Source organism: Symphalangus syndactylus, chromosome 2, assembly GCF_028878055.3.
Source record: "Symphalangus syndactylus isolate Jambi chromosome 2, NHGRI_mSymSyn1-v2.1_pri, whole genome shotgun sequence".
Classification (NCBI taxonomy): domain Eukaryota; kingdom Metazoa; phylum Chordata; class Mammalia; order Primates; family Hylobatidae; genus Symphalangus; species Symphalangus syndactylus.
In genome coordinates this window covers 45,982,266-46,003,514 of record NC_072424.2, presented here as the reverse complement: position 1 = coordinate 46,003,514, position 21,249 = coordinate 45,982,266, and the positions used below count along the sequence as shown (strand labels likewise).

Here is a 21,249-nt window from a genome sequence, read left to right as displayed (position 1 = left end):
CTCCCTGATTGTAACACCAAAAAAGTCTCTTAAGCATTGCCAAACGTCCCCTGTGGGACGTGCTGTGGGAGCAGAATCACTCCCTGATGAGAAGCACTACCCTGGAGTAAAATCTGTAACTATGTCTTAGAAAATAACACAGAAAATTAATATTTCTTTCACTCTGCTCCTTCCATTAGTGATCAAATACAGAAGGCATTTGACGCTACTTGCCAAATTGTTGGCTCAAACTTGTGCTGAACCTTTTCTGCTTTTCTACACTTAAGTTTTTTTGCCTATAACCCAGAGAACTTTGAAAATAGATTGTAGTTAATGTGTATCAAATGTTACTTTATATTGACTTAATTTTCCCCCCTTAAATCCACAGCATAAAAAATCACATGGAAAAGACAAAGAAAACAGAGGCATTAACACACTGGAGAGGTCTAAAGTGGAAGAAACTACAGAGCACTTGGTTACAAAGAGCAGATTACCTCTGCGAGCCCAGATCAACCTTTAATTCGCTTGGGGGTTGGCAATTTTATTTTAAAAGAAAACTTAAAAATAAAACCTGAAACCCCAGAACTTGAGCCTTGTGTATAGATTTTAAAAGAATATATATATCAGCCGGGCGCGGTGGCTCATGCCTGTAATCCCAGCACTTTGGGAGGCTGAGGCGGGTGGATTGCTTGAGCCCAGGAGTTTGAGACCAGCCTGGCCAACTTGGCAAAACCTCGTCTCTGTTAAAAATTAGCCGGGCGTGGTGGCACACTCCTGTAATCCCAGCTACTGGGGAGGCTGAGGCACGAGAATCACTTGAACCCAGGAAGCAGGGGTTGCAGTGAGCCGAGATTACACCACTACACTCCAGCCTGGGCAACAGAGCAAGACTCGGTCTCAAAAACAAAATTTAAAAATGATATCAGGCAGTACTGTAAATTTAGTTGAATTTTGATATCTACCCATTTTTCTGTCATCCCTATAGTTCACTTTGTATTAAATTGGGTTTCATTTGGGATTTGCAATGTAAATACATATTTCTAGTTTTCATATAAAGTAGTTCTTTTATAACAAATGAATGAAAAGTATTTTTCTTGTATATTATTAAGTAATGAATATATAAGAACTGTACTCTTCTCGGCTTGAGCTTACATAGGTAAATATCACCAACACCTGGCCTTAGAAAGGACCATCTCATGTTTTTTTTCTTGCTATGACTTGTGTATTTTCTTGCCTCCTCCCTAGACTTCCCTATTTCGCTTTCTCCTCGGCTCACTGTTTCCCTTTTTATTTTTCACCAAACCATTTGTAGAGCTACAAAAGGTATCCTTTCTTATTTTCGGTAGCCAGAATTTTATCTAGAAATCTTTTAACACCTCTTTAGTGGTTATTTCTAAAATCACTGTCAACAATAAATCTAACCCTAGTTGTATCCCTCCTTTCAATATTTTTCACTTGTTGCCCCAGATGTGAAAGCATTTCATTCCTTTAAGAGGCCTAACTCATTCACCCTGACAGAGTTCACAAAAAGCCCACTTCTTTGGAGTATACATTGCTATTATGGGAGACCACCCAGACATCTGACTAATGGCTCTGTGCCCACACTCCAAGACCTGTGTCTTTTGGAGAAGCTCACAATGATTTAAGGACTTTTTGAAACTTCCAATTATGTCTATAATTTATATTCTTTTGTTTACATGATGAAACTTTTTGTTGTTGCTTGTTTGTATATAATAAAATATGTATATGTATCTTTTTCTCGATTCAAATCTTAACCCTTAGAAGGACGCTGGTATTTTTGATCGGGCAACCATATTTCTGGAAGTTGAGATGTTTCAGCTTGAAGAACCAAAACACTTAGAAGGAATATGTACAAAGAATAAATTTTCTGCCCATGATGAGTTTAGTGTGTAAAGTTTAGAGACATTTGACTTTGATAGCTAAATTAAACCAAACCCTATTGAAGAATTGAATATATGCTACTTCAAGAAACTAAATTGATCTTGTAGAATTATCTTAATAAAATAATGGCTATAATTTCTCTGCAAAATCAGATGTCAGCATAAGCTATGGATAATATCTAATAAACTGCCCTCAGTAAATCCATGGTTAATAAATGTGGTTTCTACCTTAACCTGCTTGCTCCATAATTTCTTATCTGGCAATGGGTATGTTTAGAGAGCTAGGCAAGCTGCATTCACATTCCCAAAATAAACTATGCAGGTACCACCAAAGAAGAAGGAGCGTAGTAAACATGCAGGCTTTTAGTTGCACTCCAAGGGGCTATCCTAGGTGCAAGGTTAGTGAGAAGTAAGCCCTCACACAGCCTGAAGTCCAGCTTTAAGTCATCTCATTCCATGACTGTTTAAAAGTTATCTGAGAATGCTGATGCAACTAATTTCACTGCCTCACAGAAGCAAAAATAATTTTTAACATCCAGAGCCATAAATTAGCTCTACCAATTTTCATACACAATGTCGGGCCCTCAGAATGTAACCAAGAGTAGCATCAGCAAAAATGGCCAAGTAGGTAGCTTCAGGGACCTTTTCCTCCACAGAAACATTGAAAAATCAAGCAAAAACATTCAGAAACAACTTTGTCAGAATGCAGGAAAATAGTTTACAGCACCAAGCATTTGCTAAATCAAGAAAAAGGCAACCTAAAAAGAGAAGGAAAGCTTGGCAGTGTTTTACTTGCCCTTTCCCCATTCTCAGCTCTGCAACAGTCTTGAAGACACAGACCACATTCTCAGCGTGGGGTCCTGGTCTTGGGTTCCTAGGGAGAAGAGAGATTTTTTTTTTTTTTTTGGAGACAGTCTCACTCTCACCCAGGCCAGAGTGCATTGGCATGATCTCGGCTCACTGCAACCTCCCGGGTTCAAGCAATTCATGCCTCAGCCTCCCAAGTAGCTGGGACCGCAGGCATACACCACGACACCCAGCTAATTTTTCTATTTTTAGTAGAGACGGGGTTTCACCATGTTGGCCAGGCTGGTCTCAAACTCCTGACCTCAGGTGGTCCACCCTTTTCGGCTTCCCAAAGTGCTTGGATTATAGGCGTGAGCCACCGCACCCAGCCCCAGAGATTTTATTCTTGAAAGATTGTTTGTTCTGACCTGTCTGGCAGCCTCGAGGACTGACAAAAGGCACCTGCATTTGTTTCATCTAACTCAGAACTCAATCATGGTGGGAAATTGGCAGGTTTGTCTCTAAATATTGTAAGGCAAATGAACAACCCGCTGCCACCTGAGGCAAAAAAACTACAGTTGAGGTAAACAAAGGAGTGCCTAAAGCCTGAGAGGAAAGCAGCAGAATTTCTTAGGGAAATTAGGTTATTCAAAAGCACCCATGTATATTGGGGGATTTAGAAAGCCATGCACATTCCCAGGTCAGTCTGCACATTCAAACCTGAGAAGACCCCAAGATTTCATGTCTGGCTGATGTGTAGACTCAGTGCAAGCAGGAAGTAAAGGCTAAGGCCAATTTCAGATGGCCCGGATAGGCACTGGAGGTGTGTCCCAACATAGCCAATCAGCAAAAACTGAGGGTTTTTTTCTTCCTTTGTCAATCTTTGGGGCAGTTTTCAAAGAAATCTCACACACTGGCGTGTCAAAAGGATGACATCTTACAGACCGTGTAAGTCAAAGAACAGAAACTTTACAAAAACAGGTCAGAAAAGTCACTAGAACCTGGTGCTGTGGCTCACGCCTGTAATCTCAGTACTTTGGGAGGCCGAGGTGGGAGGATCACTTGAACCCAGGAGTTCGAGACCTGCCCGGGCAACATAGTGAGAGCTCGTCTCTATAAAAGAAAAAAAATTTTTTAATTAGTTGGGCATGGTGGCACAGGCCTATAGTCCCAACCACTTGGGAGGCTGAGGTGGAAGGATTGATTGAGCCCAGGGGTTTGAGGCTGCAGTGAGCTATGATTGTGCCACTGCATTCCAGCCTCGGGAACAGAGTGAGACCTTGTCTCTAAATATATATGTCACTAAACAAACCACTACAACCCATAGCAAGTAACAAAAACCCTGAGGAGTGAAGAATCTGGTTTCCAGAGTTAATAGTAAAGTAATATTCAGCTTTCAACAAAAAAGTATGAAGCATGCAAAGAAAGTATAGCCCACTCACAGAAAAAGTTAGAATAAACTGAGGAAGCATAGAAATTGGACTTTAAGACAAAATTTGTAAATCAACTGTCTCAAAAGTGCTCAAAGAGCTAAGGGAATACAGGGAAACAATGCCTCATAGAGATTGTCAAAGAAATTATAAAAAGGAACCATAAAAATTAGCTGAAAAGTACAATAAAAAAGGGGGAAAAATGGTTCTAATAGCAGATGTGGCCAGACAGTAGAAAGAATCAGTGAAGCTGAAAGTAGATCAGTTGAAATTATCCATCTGAGGAAAAGAAGAACAAAGGAAAGAAGCAATTTAAGAAACCTGTGGATTACTACCAAGCATACCAACCTTTGCAAAATAGGAGTTTCAGAAGGAGAAGAGAGAGAAAGGGGCAGAAAGAATATTTGAAGAAATAATGGCCCCAAACACCTCAAATTTGTGAAAACACTTGAATGTACCCATCCAAGAAGTTTGCGGAACTCCAAATAGGATAAGTCAGGAGAGATCCATGTCGAGACATACATAAACTGTCCAAAACTGAAGAGAGGATCTTGGAAGCAGAAAGACAGTGGCAATCAGAGAAATGCAAATCCAAATCACAGTGAGATACCACTTCACATCCAGAAGGATGGCTATAACAAAAAATATAGAAAAAAAAAGTGTTGTTGGGGATGCTGGCAAATGGGAACCTTTTTGTTTTCTGAGATGGAGTGTCGTTCTGTCACCCAGGCTGGAGTGCAGTGGCGCTCTCAGCTCACTGCAACCTCCGCCTTTTGGGTTCCGGTGATTCTCCTGCCTCAGCCTCTGGAGTAGCTGGGATTACAGGTGCCCACCATCACACCCAGCTAATTTTTTTTCTGGCTAATTTTTATATTTTTAGTAGAAATGGGGTTTCGCCATGTTGCCCAGGTTAGTCTTGAGCTCCTGATCTCAAGTGATCCACCTGTCTTGGCCTCCCAAAATACTAAGATTTCGGGCATGAGCCACCCTGCCCAGCCTGAAAATGGGAACCTTGTACATTGCTCATGGGAATGTAAAATGGTTCAGCCACTGTAGACAAAGAGTTCGGTGGTTCCTGAAAAAGATAAACAGAATTACCATATAGCCCAGCAATTCCATTCCTAGCTGTCTGCCCAAGAGAAAAGAAAACATGCATCCACAAAAATTTATACACAGATGCTATAGCAGCACTATTCACAATGACCCAATGGTGTAAACAACCCATCAATATATGAACGGATAAACAAAATGATTATATACATATGATAGAGAACTCAGCCATAAAAATGAAGTACAGATACATGCTACCATATGGATAAACCTCAAAAACATTATGCTAAGTGAAAGAAGACACAAAAGTTCACATATTCTATGATTCCAGTTTTATGAAATATCCAGAATAGGTAAATTCATAGAATCAGCAGACTGGTGATGGTTAAATCTGGTGTGAGGGGAATGAAGAGTGACTACCTAATGGGTATGGGATTTTCTTCTGGGGTGTTGGAAATATGTTGGAACTAGCGGGTAATCCCAGCACTTTGGGAGGCCAAGGAGGGCGGATTACCTGAGGTCAACAGTTTGAGACCAGCCTGAGCAACATTGTGAAACCCCATCTCTACTAAACATACAAAAAATAGCCAGGTGTGGTGTTGGGCGCCTGTAATCCCAGCTACTCGGGAGGCTGAGGCAGGAGAATCGTTTGAACTTGGGAGGCGGAGGTTGCAGTGAGCCAAGATTGCACCACTGCACTTCAGCCTGAGTGACAGAGTGATACTCTTCTTCTTGTTTGTTTTTGAGACAGAGTTTTGTTCTTGTTGCCCAGGCTGGAGTGCAATGGCGCAATCTCGGCTCACTGCAACCTCTGCCTCCCAGGTTCAAGTGATTCTCCTGCCTCAGCCGCCCGAGTAGCTGGGATTACAGGTGCCTGCCACCATGCCTGGCTGATTTTTGTATTTTTAGTAGAGACGGGGTTTCTCCATGTTGGTCAGGCTGGTCTCGAACTCCTGACCTCAGATGATTCGCCCACCTCGGCCTCCCAAAGTGCTGGGATTACAGGCAGGAGTCACTGCGCCTGGCCAGGGTTCTTAAACTATATATGAATCAGTATAATAATTTTTGAAAGTAGACCATGACTAATTCATGATGTATATTGTAAGCCTTTGGGCAATAACTAGGCAAAATTTTTAATGGATATAAAGCAGATTCATAAAAGTACTCAGTTAATTTTAGAATTACAGAAAATGAGGAAAAGGGGACAAAGAACAAAGAAAAACAGAAAAGAAGTAGCAAATGGATATATTTAATCCCAATAACCACATTAAATGTAAGCGGTTTAAATAAACTAATTAAAAGATAGATCATCAGATTGGATCAAAAGTAATTATAATCTATCTACAAGAAGCCCACTTCAAATAGAAAAGATATATACAGATTAACAAGAAAAGGATGGGAAAAGATATACAAACCCTCATCAAAGGAAAGCTGGAGTGTCTGTATTACTACCAAAGTTGACTTTAGAATAAGGAATGTCACCAAGGATAAAAAGGAACATTACATAACGATAAAGATGTTGATTCACAAAGAGGTATAACAATTCTACATATGTATGTACCTAACAACAGAGGTGCTAGAAACTGACAGGACTGAAAGGAGAAATAAACAAATCCACAGTTATAGCTAGAGACTTGAGCATTTTAAGTAACAGAAGTAGAGAGAAAATCAATAAAGATATTGAAGACCTGACAACTCTGTCAACCACCTTCACCTAATGAATATTTATAGAACAATACACCTAACAATAGGGGAATATATTATTTGTGAAGTGCCTGAAACATTCAAACAATATGAACTATATTCTGGGTCATTAAAAAACAACTCCACAAGTTTTAAAGAATTGAAATCATACAAGTATGAAGTCAATACCTACAACTTGAAGTCAATACAAGTCATACAACTTGAAGTCAATAATACATAGTTGGGAATTTTCCAACTATGTATTATTGACTTCAAGTTTAACTCAATTTTAAGTCAAGTTTAATTCCCCAAATATGTCCAAATATTTGGAAATTAAACAACACACTTCTACACTTGATCTTAGCCAAAAGGCCGAGAAACGATAAACAACACACTTCTAAACCCACTGATCAAAGAGGAAGTCACATGTAAAACTAGAAAATTTTAAATGGTGGCTTGTGCCTATAATCTCAGCTACTCTGGAGGCTGAGGCAGGAGGATCACTTGAGGTCAGGAATGTGAGAGCAGCCTGGGCAACATAGCAAGACCCCATCTCTACAAAACAAAAAAAATTTAAAAATTTGGCTGGGTGCAGTGGCTCACGCCTTTCATCCAACACTTTGGGAGTTGAAGGCAGGCAGATCACTTGAGCTCGGGAATTCGAGACCAGCCTAGGCAACCTGGTGGGACCACCATCTCTACCAAAAATAGAAAAAAATAGCTGAGTGTGGTGGAGCATGTCTCTATTCCCAGCTTCTTGGGGAGGCTGAGATGGGACGATTGCTTGAACCCAGGAGGCAGAGGTGGCAGTGAGCCAAGATTGTGCCACCACATTCTGGCCTGAGTGATGGAATGAGATCCCATTTCAAAAAAAAAAATAATTAGCTGAGTATGGTGACACACACCTGTAGTCCCAGCTGAGGCTAAGGCAGGAGGATCACTTGATACATATATGCATACATACATATACGTATGTAGGTATAATTAGATAATATATGTAGGTATGTACAACTATAAATTTCTTCCTAAGCACTGCTTTAGTTACGTCCTATAAATTTTGGTATGTTGTATATTTGTTTCATTCCTTTCATAGTATTTTATAATATCCCTTGTGACTTTTTCTTTTACCAATGGGTTATTTAGGAGTGTGTTGTCTAATTTCCTCATATTTGTGAACTTCTCAAATGTCCCTCTGTTGTTTATTTCTAATTTTGTTCCATTATAGTTGGAGAAAAATACTTTGTATTACTGCAATCAATTTAAATGTATTGAGATTTGTTTTATAGCCTAACTTATGGTCTATCCTGGAAATGTTCCATCCCCACTTGAGAAAAATGTATCTTATACTGTTGTTCGGTGGAATGTTCTATAAAAATCTGTTAGGTCTAATTGGATTATAGTATTGTTCAAGTCTTTTATTACCCTTTTGATCTTCCGCCTATTTGTTTTATTAGTAAAAGTGGCATATTTAAGTCTCCAACTGTTGTTTTTTAATTGTCTGTTTCTCTCTTCAATTCTGTTATTTTTTGTTTCATGTATTTTGGGGTTCTGTTGTTAATTACATATGTTTGTAGTTATGCCTTGCTAATAAATTGATACTTTTATCATTAAAATATATCCCTTTTTATAACTGGTAACAATTTTTGCCTTAAAATCTATTTTGTGGGATATTAGAATAGCCACTGCAGGTCTGAGTTACTGTATGCATGGTATAGCTTTTGCCATCTTTTTTATTTTTTATTTTTTTGAGATGGAGTCTCACTTGTCACCCAGGCTGGAGGGCAATGGCATGGTCTCGGCTCACTGCAACCTCCACCTCCCAGGTCCTGCCTCAGCCGCCTGGGTAGCTGGGACTACAGGCTCATGCCACCACACCTGGCTAATTTTTGTATTTTTAGTAGAGACAGGGTTCACTGTGTTGGCCAGGCTGGTCTCAAACTTCTGACCTCGTGATCCGCCTGCCTTGGCCTCTCAAAGTGCTGGGATTACAGGTGTGAGCCACCACGCCTGGCCGCCAACCTTTTACTTTCAACATAGTCATGTCTTTGAATCTAGTATGTCACTTGTAAGACAACATATAGTTGAATCATTTTTTAAATCCACTCTGCCATTCTCTTACTTTTGACTGGGCTGTTTAATCAATTTCATGTCATTACTATTAAGGAAGGAATCATGTCTGCCATTTTGCTATGTTCTCTATATGTCTTATGTCATTTTTCCTTTCTATTTTCCATTGTTGTCCTCTTTTGTATTAAATAGATATTTTCTAATATACCATTTTAATTCCTTTGTCATTTCTTTTTTTTTTTTTACTGTGTATATTTTTGAGTCATTTCCCTTGTTGTTTTGGAGATTACAATTAACAACTTAATTTAACAATCTAGTTTAGGTTACTACCAACTCAATATCAACAGTATACAAAATCTAGCTTCTATGTAGCTCTGTTCCCTTTCCCCTTCTTTGCAATGTTGTCATAATTACATCTTCATACCTTGTGTGCCCATCAGCACAGGTTTATAATTATAACTTTATGCAGTAGTCTTTAAAATCATTTAAAAGAAAAAAAGAATTATAAGCAAAAATATATTCATATGGTCTTTTATATTTATCTATTTAGTTACCTTTACCAGTGCTCTTTATTTCTTCATGTGGTCTCAAATTACTGTCTAGTGTTCCTTCATTTCAACTTGATGGCCTCCCTTTAGTATTTCTTGTGTGATAGGTTTGCTAATGACTAATTGTCTCAGTTTTGTTTATCTGGGAATGACTTGTATTTTGCTTCATCTTTGAAGGTTGGTTTTGTTGGATATAAAATTCTTGGTTGACAGTCTTTTTTTCAGTACTTTGAATATCATCCTATGGCTTTCTGGCCTCCATGGTTACTGATAAGAAGTCAGCTGTTAATCATGTGAAGGAGCTCTTCTAAATGATTAATTGCATTTCTCTTTCTTCAAGACTCTTTTCTTTGGATTTTGACAGTTTGATTATGATGATGTGTATAGGTGTGGATCTTTTTAAGTTTGTCCTAGTTGGAGTTCATTGAGCTTCTTGGATATGGAGATAAATGTTTTTCAGCAAATTTATTTTGTTTTTCAGCAAAAAATGTTTTTCAGCAAATTGTTCCTTCAAATATTATTTCTGTCCTTTTCTATTCTCTTCTACTAGGACTCTCATTATGTGTATGTTGGTATACTTGATAATGTCCTGCAGGTCTCTGATGTTCTATTCATTTTTATTTATCCTTCTTCCTTTCTGTTCCTCAGACTAGACAATCACAATTGACTTTTCTTCAATTTTTCTTCAACTGACTTTTTTAAGAACTTCAAGATGTCTCCTGCATGAACTTCTAGGTTTTGTTTGTGAGTTATCGTTGACTCTAAAGGAACACCTTGTTGCAGAAACAGGAACCAGGTCTAGGAGTTTTACTGTCAAGCCATAGAAATATGCCTGATGGTAGGCCTTGAGCCATTTAATATATTCTTCGCTGATAATTCTGGTGTTTCCTAGAGATCCAATGGATCCAAAAAGACGTTTGCTGAATCTTGGTTTTTGCTTAATCACATTTGCTTGTGAGTCCCTCTAGTGAATTTTTAATTTCAGTTATTGCACTTTTTAACATTTTTAAAAACATGATTTCCTTTAATTCTTTGAACACATTTAAAATATCCTCAAGGATGGTTTCTATAGATTGCTATTTTCCTGTGTAAGAACAATACTTTATTTCTTTGCTTGTCTCATAATTTTATACAGAAAGCTGACATTTCTTTTTTGTTGTTGTTGTTGTTGTTTGAGACAGAGTCCCACTGTTGCCTAGGCTGGAGTGCACTGTTGCTATCTCAGCTCACTGCAACCTCTGCCTCCCGGACTTAAGCAGTTCTCATGCCTCAGTTTCCTGAGTAGCTGAGACTAAAGGCATGTGCCACCACGCCTGGCTAATTTTTGTATTTTTAGTAGAGACGAGGTTTCACCATGTTGGCCAGGCTGGTCTCAACCTCCTGACCTCAAATGACCCACCTGCCTCGGCCTCTCAAAGTGCTGGGATTACAGGCATGAACTACCATGCCGGGCCAAAAACTGACATTTCTAATAATACAATGTGACTACTCTGGAAATCAAACTATTTCCCCTTCTGAGGACTTGTTGATGTTGTTTTTTTGTTGTTGATGTTGGGTTTTTTTTTAGTGGGTTTTCCAAATGAATCTGTGAAGTATGTCTTCTTTGTCACCGAATTCTCTGCTCACTTAGCTTAGTGGTCAGCTAGTGATTAGATAGTTACTTAAATGACTGAATCTATTTACCCTCCCAGCCATTTCCAAGAGGCTCTGTGTATGTTTGTGTTGGGGCACCCTTCACACTCAGGCAAGCATTTAAAAATGCTGACTTAGCTTTTGTCATTTTTTTGCAGTGCCTCAAGGTCAGCCAGATGTTGTGTTAGAACTTAGGACCTTCTTAGGTCTTTCCTGGGCATGTGGATAGATTTGAGCATGCACATAAGCCCATGTATGTGCGTGGCCTTCTGGAGTCCCATGAATATGTCAGCAGTTTTTTGTTTTTTTTTTGAGATGGAGCTTAGCTTTTGTTGCCCTGTCTGGAGTGCAATGGCACAATCTCGGCTCACTGCAACCTCCGCCTCCTGGGTTCAAGCAATTCTCCTGCCTCAGCCTCCCAAGTAGCTGGGATTACAGGCACCCGCCACCATGCCTGGCTAATTTTTGTATTTTTAGTAGAGATAGGGTTTCACCATGTTGGTCAGGCTAGTCTCGAACTCACAACCTCAGGTGATCTGCCTGCCCTGGCCTCCCAAAGTGCTGGATTACAGGCATGAGCCACTGCACCCAGCCCCTAATTTTTGTATTTTTAGTGGAGACAGGGTTTCACCATGTTGGCCAGGCTGGTCTCGAACTCTTGACCTCAGGTGATCTGCCTGTCTCAGCCTCCCAAAGTGCTGGGATTACAGTTGTGCGCCACTGCACCCAGTCATGTCAGCAGTCTTGAAAGCCTCCTATGGACACCTCATTCCCCAGCTCTTCTTTCGATGGTTTTTTTTTTTTTTTTTTTGGCTGGGGGGCAGCTTGTTTGCCTCAAATGTTATCATTACCTTAGCTAGCTGCATGTTAGCCATGCTACTGATTATTTTCAACAAATGTCCCAGGTGAAAGGCTATTCTTACCGAGCATGGTCTGAGTTGAGTCAAATAAAGGCAAACATTTGTTTTGTTTTTTTTTTCTTTAGAGACAGGGTCTTGCTCTATCACCCAGGTTGGGGTGCAGTGGTGTGACCAAAGCTCACTGAAGCCTCGAACTCCTGGGCTCAAGCAGTTCTCCTGCTTCAGCCTCCCAAGTCGCTGAGACTACAGGTATGTGCCACCACACCTAATTTTTTTTTATTTGTTGTAGGGGCAGTGTCTCACTCTGTTGCCCAGGCTGGTCTTGAACGCCTAGCCTCACACAATTCTTCCACCTCAGCCTCCCAAAGTAATGGGATTATAGGCCTGAGCCACTGTGGCTGGCTGAGGCAAGTCTTGTGGATGAGGGTTTCCAGGGAATTGTCAGACAGGCCAAATAAGGACAGTTCTCAAATAATGCTATTTTGGGGATCTCCAAACCCATTCTGTCCTAGCAAGTGGCTGCTAGGCTACTGGTCTTCACTATGATTGTAGAACTGTTGGTTTTGAAGACTAATGAGGAGTTGAGGAGAGTGTTGAGAATAAGGCAAGTTAAAACACCACAAAGCTCACCATTCTTACTGAGATACAGCCTTTAAAAAAAAAAAGTTCCTTGGGTTGTTGCAAAGCTTTGGTTAATTTCAGAATTCTGAATATTTTTATTTTACAAGTTATCTCAATATTCTCATTGCTTTTATGGAGGAATAGGTTTTTAGAGGCCCTTACTCCACCATTCCTACTGACCTCACCGCATTCAGTAATTTGAAGGCATCATGCCATTGTCTGTTTCAACTTTTTCTGTTGCAAAATCATAGTCAGTTTAATTATTGTTCCTATGAAAATAATCTTTTTCTCCTTGGTTAATTTTTTTTTTTTTCTTTGAGACAGAGTCTGGCTCTGTCACTCAGGCTGGAATGCAATGGCACGATTTCAGCTCACTCCAACCTCCATCTCCCGGGCTCAAGCCATCCTCCCACCTCAGCCTCCTGAGTAGCTAAGAATACAGGCACGCACCACCATGCCCAGTTAGTTTTTGTATTTTTAGTAGAGACAGGGTTTTGCCATATTACCCAGGCTGGTCTTGAACTCCTGCGCTCAAAGCAATCTACCTGCCTCTGCTCTTTGGTTAGTTTTAAGATATTTCTTTATCTTTGGTTTTTAGCAGTTTTGCTCTGATATACCTCAGTGTGACTTTGTATGTATCCTGCTTAGGGTTTATACAGTGCTATAGACCTAATTGTGTCTCCCCACCCCCCAATCCACATATTGAAGCCCTAACTCTCAATGTGAATGTATTTGGAAATAGGGCCTATAAGGAGTGAATTAAGGTTTAATGAGGTCTTGAGGGTGGGGTTCTGATACTACAGAGTGTGTCCTTGTAAAGAAATACCAGAGAGCGCCCTTTACCCCGCATCCCACTCTGCCATGTAAGAACACAGCGAAAAAGCACCATCTGCAAACCAGGAAGTGAGCTCTCACTAGAACCCAATTGTGCTGGCACCCTGATCCCAGACTTCCAGCCTCCACAATTTGAAAACATTTCTGTTCAAGCCACCCATTCTGGCTGGGCGTGGTGGCTCACACCTGTAATCCCAGAACTTTGGGAGGCCAAGCCAGAAGGATCACCTGAGGTCAGGAGTTCGAGACCAGTCTGGCTAACATGGTAAAACTACGTCTCTACTAAAAATACGAAAATTAGCCAGGCATGATAGCACGCACCTGTAGTCTCAGCTACTTGGGAGGCTGAGGCACGAGAATGGCTTGAACCTGGGAGGCGGAGGTTGCAGTGAGCCGAGGTTGCGCCACTCTGCTCCAGACTGAGCAAAACTCCATCTAAAAAAAAAAAAAAAGCCACCCATTCTATGGTATTTTATGGCAGCATGAGCTAATACATAGAGCTTCAGTCCCATTCTTTTTTTCCGAGATGCCGGTTACATGTATGTTACACTTCTTTACCATAACCTCTTTATGTTTCTCATCCTTTTGCCTACCCATGCCTTAGTAACAGATGACCCTTAAATAATGCAGGGGTTAGGGGTGCTGTCCCACCCCATGCAGTTGAAAATTTGTGTATAACTTTTTTTTTTTTTTTTTTTTTTAAGATGGAGTCTTGCTCTGTCGCCAGGCTGGAGCGCAGTGGGATGATCTTGGCTCACTGCAACCTCCGCCTCCTGGGTTCAGGGTTCAAGCGATTCTCCTGCCTCAGCCTCCCGAGTAGCTGGGATTACAGGCGTGAGCTACCGTGCCCAGCCGTGTATAACTTTTGACTCCCCCAGAACTCAGCTATGAATAGCTTACTGTTGACTGGAAGCCTTACTGATAACATAAACGGTCCATTAACACATATTTTGTATATGTATTATATACTGTATTCTTACAATAGGTAAGCTACAGGGAATAAAATGTTATTTAAAAAGACATAAGGAAAATATGTTTACTATTAAGTGGAAGTGGATCATCATAAAGGTATTTGTCTTTATGGTCTTCATGCTGAGGAGGAGGAAAAGGAGGAAGAGGAAGAAGAGGAGAGGGAGGAGGAGGAGGAGGAGGAAGGGTTAGCCTTGCTGTCTCAGGAGCAGCAGAGGTGGAAGAAAATCTATGTATAAGTGGATCCACATGGTTCAAGCCCATGTTTTTCAAGGGTCAACTGTAACTATTTTCTTACAACTATCACCCAGTCTTTTTCTCTTTTTAACTGACTAGCCAGTAAGTAAATCCATCTTGTTTATAATTTTTTGCATTTTTCAATTCTAGAATTTCCTTCCGATTACTTTTTATAGTTTCCAGCCAAAGTACTCCATCTTGTCTTTAAAGTTTTTGAAAATTCAATTTTTAAAAATCTTGTTTGGGCTGGGCCTGGTGGCTCTGGCCTATAATCCCTGCACTTTGGGAGGCCGAGGTGGAAGGATTGCTTGAGGCCAGGAGTTCAGGACCAGCCTGGGCAACATAGGGAGACTCTGTCTCTACAAAAAATTTAAAAATTACCCCAGTATGGTGGCATGCATCTGTAGTCCTAGCTACTTGGGAGGCTGAGGTGGGAGGATCACCTGAGCCTAAGAGTTGAAGCTGCAGTGAGATATAATCACACCACTGCACTCCAGCCTAGATAAAGAGCAAGATCCTGTCTCAAAATCTTGTTTTGCAGCTCCATTAGCTGTATGGTGCTTTTTTTTTCACTGTTATAATAACTTTAATTTATCTTGCATTTTACAGAAGTCTATGAACAATTTTTAAAAAGCACCTCCTTACCCCATATCACGTTTCTCTGACAGGTGTTAAAGTAGGCAATGAGTATGTCAACAGCTTGAGCATCAGCGTCTTGTAAGGACTTCAGACCAATCAACCACTCGCCAAAAATCTTTTATCTTGTTTTTAATACAACGGTATATTCACTCTGATGGCAAACATGTCCAGCCACATCTCCACAACACGCTTTGCAAAATCAGTGATTAGCAAATTAGTTAGCTTTGGCACGGAGGTGTGCTCACTTGCCCATGACAGCCTGGAAGCTGGTTTTGATGCTGGCAACAGAACATCTAGAATGACAAGTTTCGCACTGTAGGAAATAGAGTCGCGTGTCCTTCTGCAGGATTGTGTCCAGTAATCGGCATGTGTGACAAGGGACATATTCCTTGATATATCTTCTCAAGACATTTTCTATCTGTTTCTGTTGGAATCTTCCTTTGATTACAAGTTGGTTATTACCATCTATAGAACCACTTGTATCCAATTCAGCCAACAAAAATGCAAGGAGATGTTTGGGCTGACGATGTAATAGTTTACAGATATGTGTAAAGTTGACAAAAGAAGTTTTCTTGATTCCTACTCGGACGACCTGTGGAGGTTTCATGACAAATTTCCTTATCTCCTCAGCAACCATATCTGGATTCTTTTCCCTCATAATGTTGAACACTCGATTCAGTAGCTCCTCATATGTGTAGTCTCTTTCTGAGCCTGCTCAAGCAGGGCCTGTCTGATTACTGAATGAGATGCCATCATCTTTTTTGCTGTCTTCCTCTTCTAGAACTTCATCTTTCTCTAGTATTTCATCCTCATCTGGGAACTTGACCTTCTTCTTTTTCTTCTTTTTATTGCCAAGCATAATGTCAAGGTCATCCTCTGGTTCAGTTGGTTCTTGAACATCACTTTCACTCTTAAGATCCTTTACACCTTCTTCAGCTTCATCAATATCAAATGTCTTTTCAGTTTTTTTCTTTTTCTTTTGATTAAAGAAGTTCAAGTCATCTAGATCACCAGAAGCATCTTTTTTCCTAGTGTCCTCTTCATCAGCTTCCAAATCTTTGTCCTCAGTTGGCTCTGGCTCCACTTCTTTTGTTTCTGAAGGCTGGGTTATCTCTGTTTGGGTATCCCCTTCCTCATCTAACATAAAAGGCTTCTTTTTCTTCTTTTTCTTTTTGCTCATAGTAGGATCAAAAATTATCTCGTCCCCAGACATGGCTGCGGCTCGAGTGGGCTTGGCACGGACGGGAACTCAGACGGGTCAGCCCCAGACCCCGGCGGCAGCGCTGCTCCTGCCGGTACCTCTCTCACCACCGCACTGGTGCTTTTTTCTTTATTTTTTGTTTTCTTTCTATTGTCTGTCTTTTCTCTTGGTTTTGGATCAAGGGCTATCTCCTTGTATATCAGGTTTTTTTTTTTGTTTTTTTTTTTGAGATGGAGTCTTGCTCTGTCACCCAGGGTGTTGTGCAATGGCAGGATCTCGGCTCACTGCAACCTCTGCCTCCTGGGTTCAAGCGATTCTCCTGCTTCAGCCTCCCAAGTAGCTAGGACTAGAGGCGTCTGCCACCACACCTAGCTAATTTTTTGTATTTTTAGTAGAGACAGTGTTTCGCCGTGTTAGCCAGGATGGTCTCGATTTCCTGACCTCGTGATTTCCGCCCGCCTCGGCCTCCCAAAGTGGTGGGATTACAGGCGTGAGCCACTGCGCCCGGCCCGTATACCAGGTTCTTTTTTCAAGGAGCGTAAACAGCTGTATTTTATGGGTGCACAACATTTTTAAAATTGTAACATTTAAGAACTTTTTCATAGCTGCTAATTAATTCTACAAACAATATTGATGCCTCTTTAATATGTGATAGGACACTACTTTTTTTTTTTTTTTAATTTTTAATTTAAAAAAAGACTATTGGCTGGGCGCAGTGGCTCATGCCTGTAATCCCAGCACTTTGGGAGGCCAAGGCGGGCAATCACCTGAGGTCGAGAGTTTGAGACCAGCCTGACCAACGTGGTGAAACCCCGTCTCTACTAAAAATACAAAAATTTAGCTGGGCATGGTGGCAGGCACTTGTAATCCCAACTACTCGGGAGGCTGAGGCAGGAGAATTGCTTGAACCTGGGTAGCGGAGGTTGCAGTGAGCTGAGATCGCCCTACTGCACTCCAGCCTGGGCGACAAGAGCAAAACTTCGTCTCAAAAAAAAGAACCTACTAACAGTACACTTTCAATTCTTCTCTTTAATCTTTTCTATGATTGCTTTTATTTTATTTATAAATGTGCAATAAAACCAGAATACATTCCACTATATTTCTTTTTGAAAGTCAATAATTTTTATAGAGATCAAAAATAAAAGTAAAAAAGTTTTTATAGTTTAGTCTTTTCCAGAAATCTTCATTTTTTGTGTGTAGATTTCTTTGCTTTGTGTATAATACCAGATTCTGTGATGTCATATTCCTCTTGCTTAAAGAACTTCCTTTTTTTTTTTTTTTTTTTGAGACAAGCTCTTGCTTTGTCACCCAGGCTAGAGTGTAGTGGCATGATCACAGCTCACTGCAGACTCTACCTCTTAGGCTCAAGCAGTCCTCCCACCCCAGCCTCCCAAGGAGCTGGGACTACAGGTGTGCACCACCATGCCTGGCTAATTCTTTTCTTTTTTTTTGTAGAGACAAAAGTCTCACTATATTGCCCAGGCTGGTCTCAAACTCCTGGGCTCAAGTGATCCACCTTGGCCTCCCAAAGCGCTGGGATTACAGACATGAACGACCGTGCCTGGCCTAAGAACTCCCTTTAACATTTCTTTTCTTTCTTTTTTTGAGACAGAGTTTCGCTCTTGTTGCCCAGGCTGGAGTGCAATGGTGTGATTTCGGCTCACCACAACCTCTGCCTCCCGGGTTCAAGCGATTCTCCTGCCTCAGCCTCCTGAGTAGCTGGGATTATAGGCATGTACCACCATGCCTGGCTAATTTTTGTAGTTTTAGTAGAGATGGGGCTTCTCCATGTTGGTCAGGCTGGTCTTGAACTCCCGACCTCAGGTGATCTGCCCGCCTCGGCCTCCCAAAGTGCTGGGATTATGGGCGGGAGCCACCATGCCTGGCCAATATTTCTTATAGTACAGGACTGTTGGTAATAAATTGTTAGGTTTGTTTTCTAAAGAAGTATTTTGCCTTCATTTTTGAAGTGTATTTTCATTGAGTATAGAACTCCAGTTAAAAGTGGGTTTTTTCAATATTTTTTAAATGTCACTTTATCGTCTTCTGGTTTGCACAGTTTCTAATGAAAAACCTGGTATAATTCTTATCTTCGTTCCTCTGCATTTAATGTGCCTTCTGTTTTTGGTTGTCTTCAAAATTTTCTCTTTCTCTTTGGTTTTCAGTAGTGTGGTGGGTGGCTAGGTTGCTAGAGGGTGTTTCTTTTCTTTTGAGACAAGCATCTTGCTCTGTTGCCCAGGTTGGAGTACAGTGGTGTGATTACAGCTCACTGCAGCCTCGAACACCTGGGCGGGAGTTGACTCCTGGGCAGGAGTCGGTACAGGGCAGCAAATGTTGAGGTTTCACAGGGGCCTCTCTTGAAACCTCGCCCTCAAGGCCCTGGCTTGCCTTAAAGAGCTCTGAAATGCCACTGGGATCATCCTTCCATTGCCTTAATAAATGGAACCTGGCTTTCCTCTATTCCTACTAATCTCTTTAGCAAATTGTTGCTAGGCCATGGCCTTGGTTTGCTCTCCTAAAGATGCCTTTTCACTCTTTACCAGGCCAGGCTGTGAATTTTCTAAATCTTTCTGCTCTGCTTTCCTTTTAGTGACAGATTCAATCTTTAAATTATTTCTCATCAGGCCTGGTGCGGTGGCTCATGCCTGTAATCCCAGCACTTTGGGAGGCTGAGGTAGGTGGATCACTTGAGGTCAGGAGTTTGAGACCATCCTGGCCAACATGGTGAAACCTGTCTCTACTAAAAATACAAAAATTAGCCAGGCATGGTGCTGCACGCCAATAATCCCAGCTACCAGGGAGGCTGAGGCGGAGAATCACTTGAACCCGGGAGGTGCAGCATGCAGTGAGCTGAGATGGCGCCACAGCACTCTAGCCTGAGTGACAGAGCCAGACTCCATCTCAAAAAAGAAAAAGAAAGAAATACAATTAATTATTTCCCATCAGTTCTTTAGTGGGGGTAAAAAAATTCTTTCTATCCTCTTATATCTTACTACATGCAGTTAAAAGTAGCCATGAAGCTCCTTCAATATTTTTCATCTTAGAGATTTTTTCCACTAGATATTCTATTTATTTTTTATTATTGTTTATTTTTTTGAGATGGAGTTTCACTCTTGTCACCCAGGTTGGAGTGCAATGGCACAGTCTTGGCTCACTGCAACCTCCACCTCCTGGATTCAAGTGATTCTCCTGCCTCAGCCTCCCAATTAGCTGGGATTACAGGTGTGCGCCACCATGCCTGGCTAATTTTTTTGTATTATTAGTACAGCCAGGGTTTCACTATGTTGGCCTGACTGGTCTTGAACTCCTGACCTCAGATGATCCACCCTCCTCGGCCTCCCAAAGTGCTGGGATTACAGGCATTAGCCACCGTGCCCAGCCCAGATATTCTATTAATAGTTCATCACACTTAAGTTCTGCCTTCCACAAAGCCCTAGGACATGGACAAAATTCCATCAAGTTCTTTGCAACGGTATAAGAAGGATGGTCTTTACTCCAGTTTACAATATCTTATTCCTCGTTTCTATCTGAGACCCCATCAAAATGGCCTTCACTGTCCATATTTCTTCTTTTCTTTTTTTGACACAGAGTCTCGCTCTGTCGTCCAGGGTGGAGTGCAGTGGCACGATCTTGGCTCAATGTGACCTCCGCCTCCTGGGTTCAAGCGATTCTCCTGCCTCAGCCTCTCGAGTAGCTGGGATTACAGGCGCGCACCACCAGGCCCGGCTAATTTTTGTATTTTTAGTAGAGACGAGGTTTCACCATATTGGTAAGGCTGGTCTCAAACTTCTGACCTCAGGTGATCCACCCACCTTGGGCTCCCAAAGTGCTGGGATTACAGGCATGAGCCACCGCGCCTGGCCTACTGTCCATATTTCTATGAACATTCCAAACAACATCACTCTAGTAATCTCTAGGAAGGTCCAAACTTTGCCGACAGCTTTTCTCTTCTTCTGAGCCTTCTTGAGAATTGCCCTTAGTGCTCCATTCATGGCAGTCTAGGTGTTTTCTAGCCTACTCCTCCAAATTCTTCCAGCCTGTATGCATTACCCAGTTCCAAAGTTGCTTCCACATTTTCAGGCATTTGTTATAGCATCAGCCCTGCTTCTTGGTACCAGTTTTCTGTCTTGGTGCATTTTGTGCTGCTATAACAGAGTATCTGAAGACTAGGTAACTTATAAAGAAGAAAATGTATTTAGCTCCCAAACTTTCGAGTTCTGGAGCCTGGAAAGTCCAATATGAAGGTGCCAGCATCTAATGAGGGCTTTCCTGCCACATCATCCCGTGGTGGAAGATGAGAGGGTGGGAAAGGATGAGAGAGGGCTGAACTCGATTTTATAACAAACCCACTATCTTGAATATGAACCCACTCCTGTGATAACAACCTTAATCCATTCATGAAGGCAGATCACTCATGACCTAATCACCTCTTACACATCCCATCTCTCAACATTGTTGCATTAGGGATTACATTTACAACACAAAACTTTGTGGGATACATTCAACTCATAGCATTTGCATAATTTATGAAGTTAAAAAATCAATCAGCCAAAAAATTGTTCACCCTTAAACATGGGAGAAGGAAAGGTGGGCTGAACTAAGGGTTTTGGTTTTTTTGTTTGTTTTTGTTTTTGTAGAGACAGGGTTTCACCATGTTGCCCAGGCTGGTCTTGAACTTCTGAGCTCAAAAGATCCTCCTACTTCAGCCTCCCAAATTGCTGGGATTACAGTCGTCAGCCACCATGCCCGGCCTGAACTAGCTTTTTCTACAGCGATTTTTCTGCCACCAGGCAAAGTTCATTCTACTCTCCT

General features: G+C 41.2%; 2 protein-coding genes and 1 pseudogene across 2 annotated transcripts in view; 1 reads left to right on the top strand and 2 right to left on the bottom strand.

Annotated features, from left to right (window-relative positions):
* The window catches only part of KIF11 (kinesin family member 11), a 65,049-nt gene extending 62,936 nt beyond the window's left edge, over window positions 1-2,113 (top strand). The window contains exon 22 of the mRNA XM_055255329.2: window positions 368-2,113. Coding sequence (XP_055111304.2) covers window positions 368-499 — 132 coding nt within the window. The 3' untranslated portion in view covers window positions 500-2,113. The remainder of the gene's footprint in view (window positions 1-367) is intronic.
* A 4,937-nt stretch (window positions 2,114-7,050) lies between these two features.
* Window positions 7,051-7,213, bottom strand: LOC129478222 (uncharacterized; annotated as a pseudogene).
* Window positions 7,214-15,158: 7,945 nt separating this feature from the next.
* On the bottom strand, window positions 15,159-16,644 carry LOC134735414 (eukaryotic translation initiation factor 2 subunit 2-like). The gene has a single exon (XM_063630181.1). The coding sequence runs from the start codon at window positions 16,447-16,449 to the stop codon at window positions 15,952-15,954; it is 498 nt and encodes a 165-aa protein (XP_063486251.1). The 5' UTR covers window positions 16,450-16,644; the 3' UTR covers window positions 15,159-15,951.
* Window positions 16,645-21,249: the final 4,605 nt, after the last annotated feature.

What these genes read in the sequence shown, in the direction of transcription:
- LOC134735414 (XM_063630181.1), bottom strand. Translation starts at nt 16,449, where the DNA reads ATGTCTGGGGACGAGATAATTTTTGATCCTACTATGAGCAAAAAGAAA.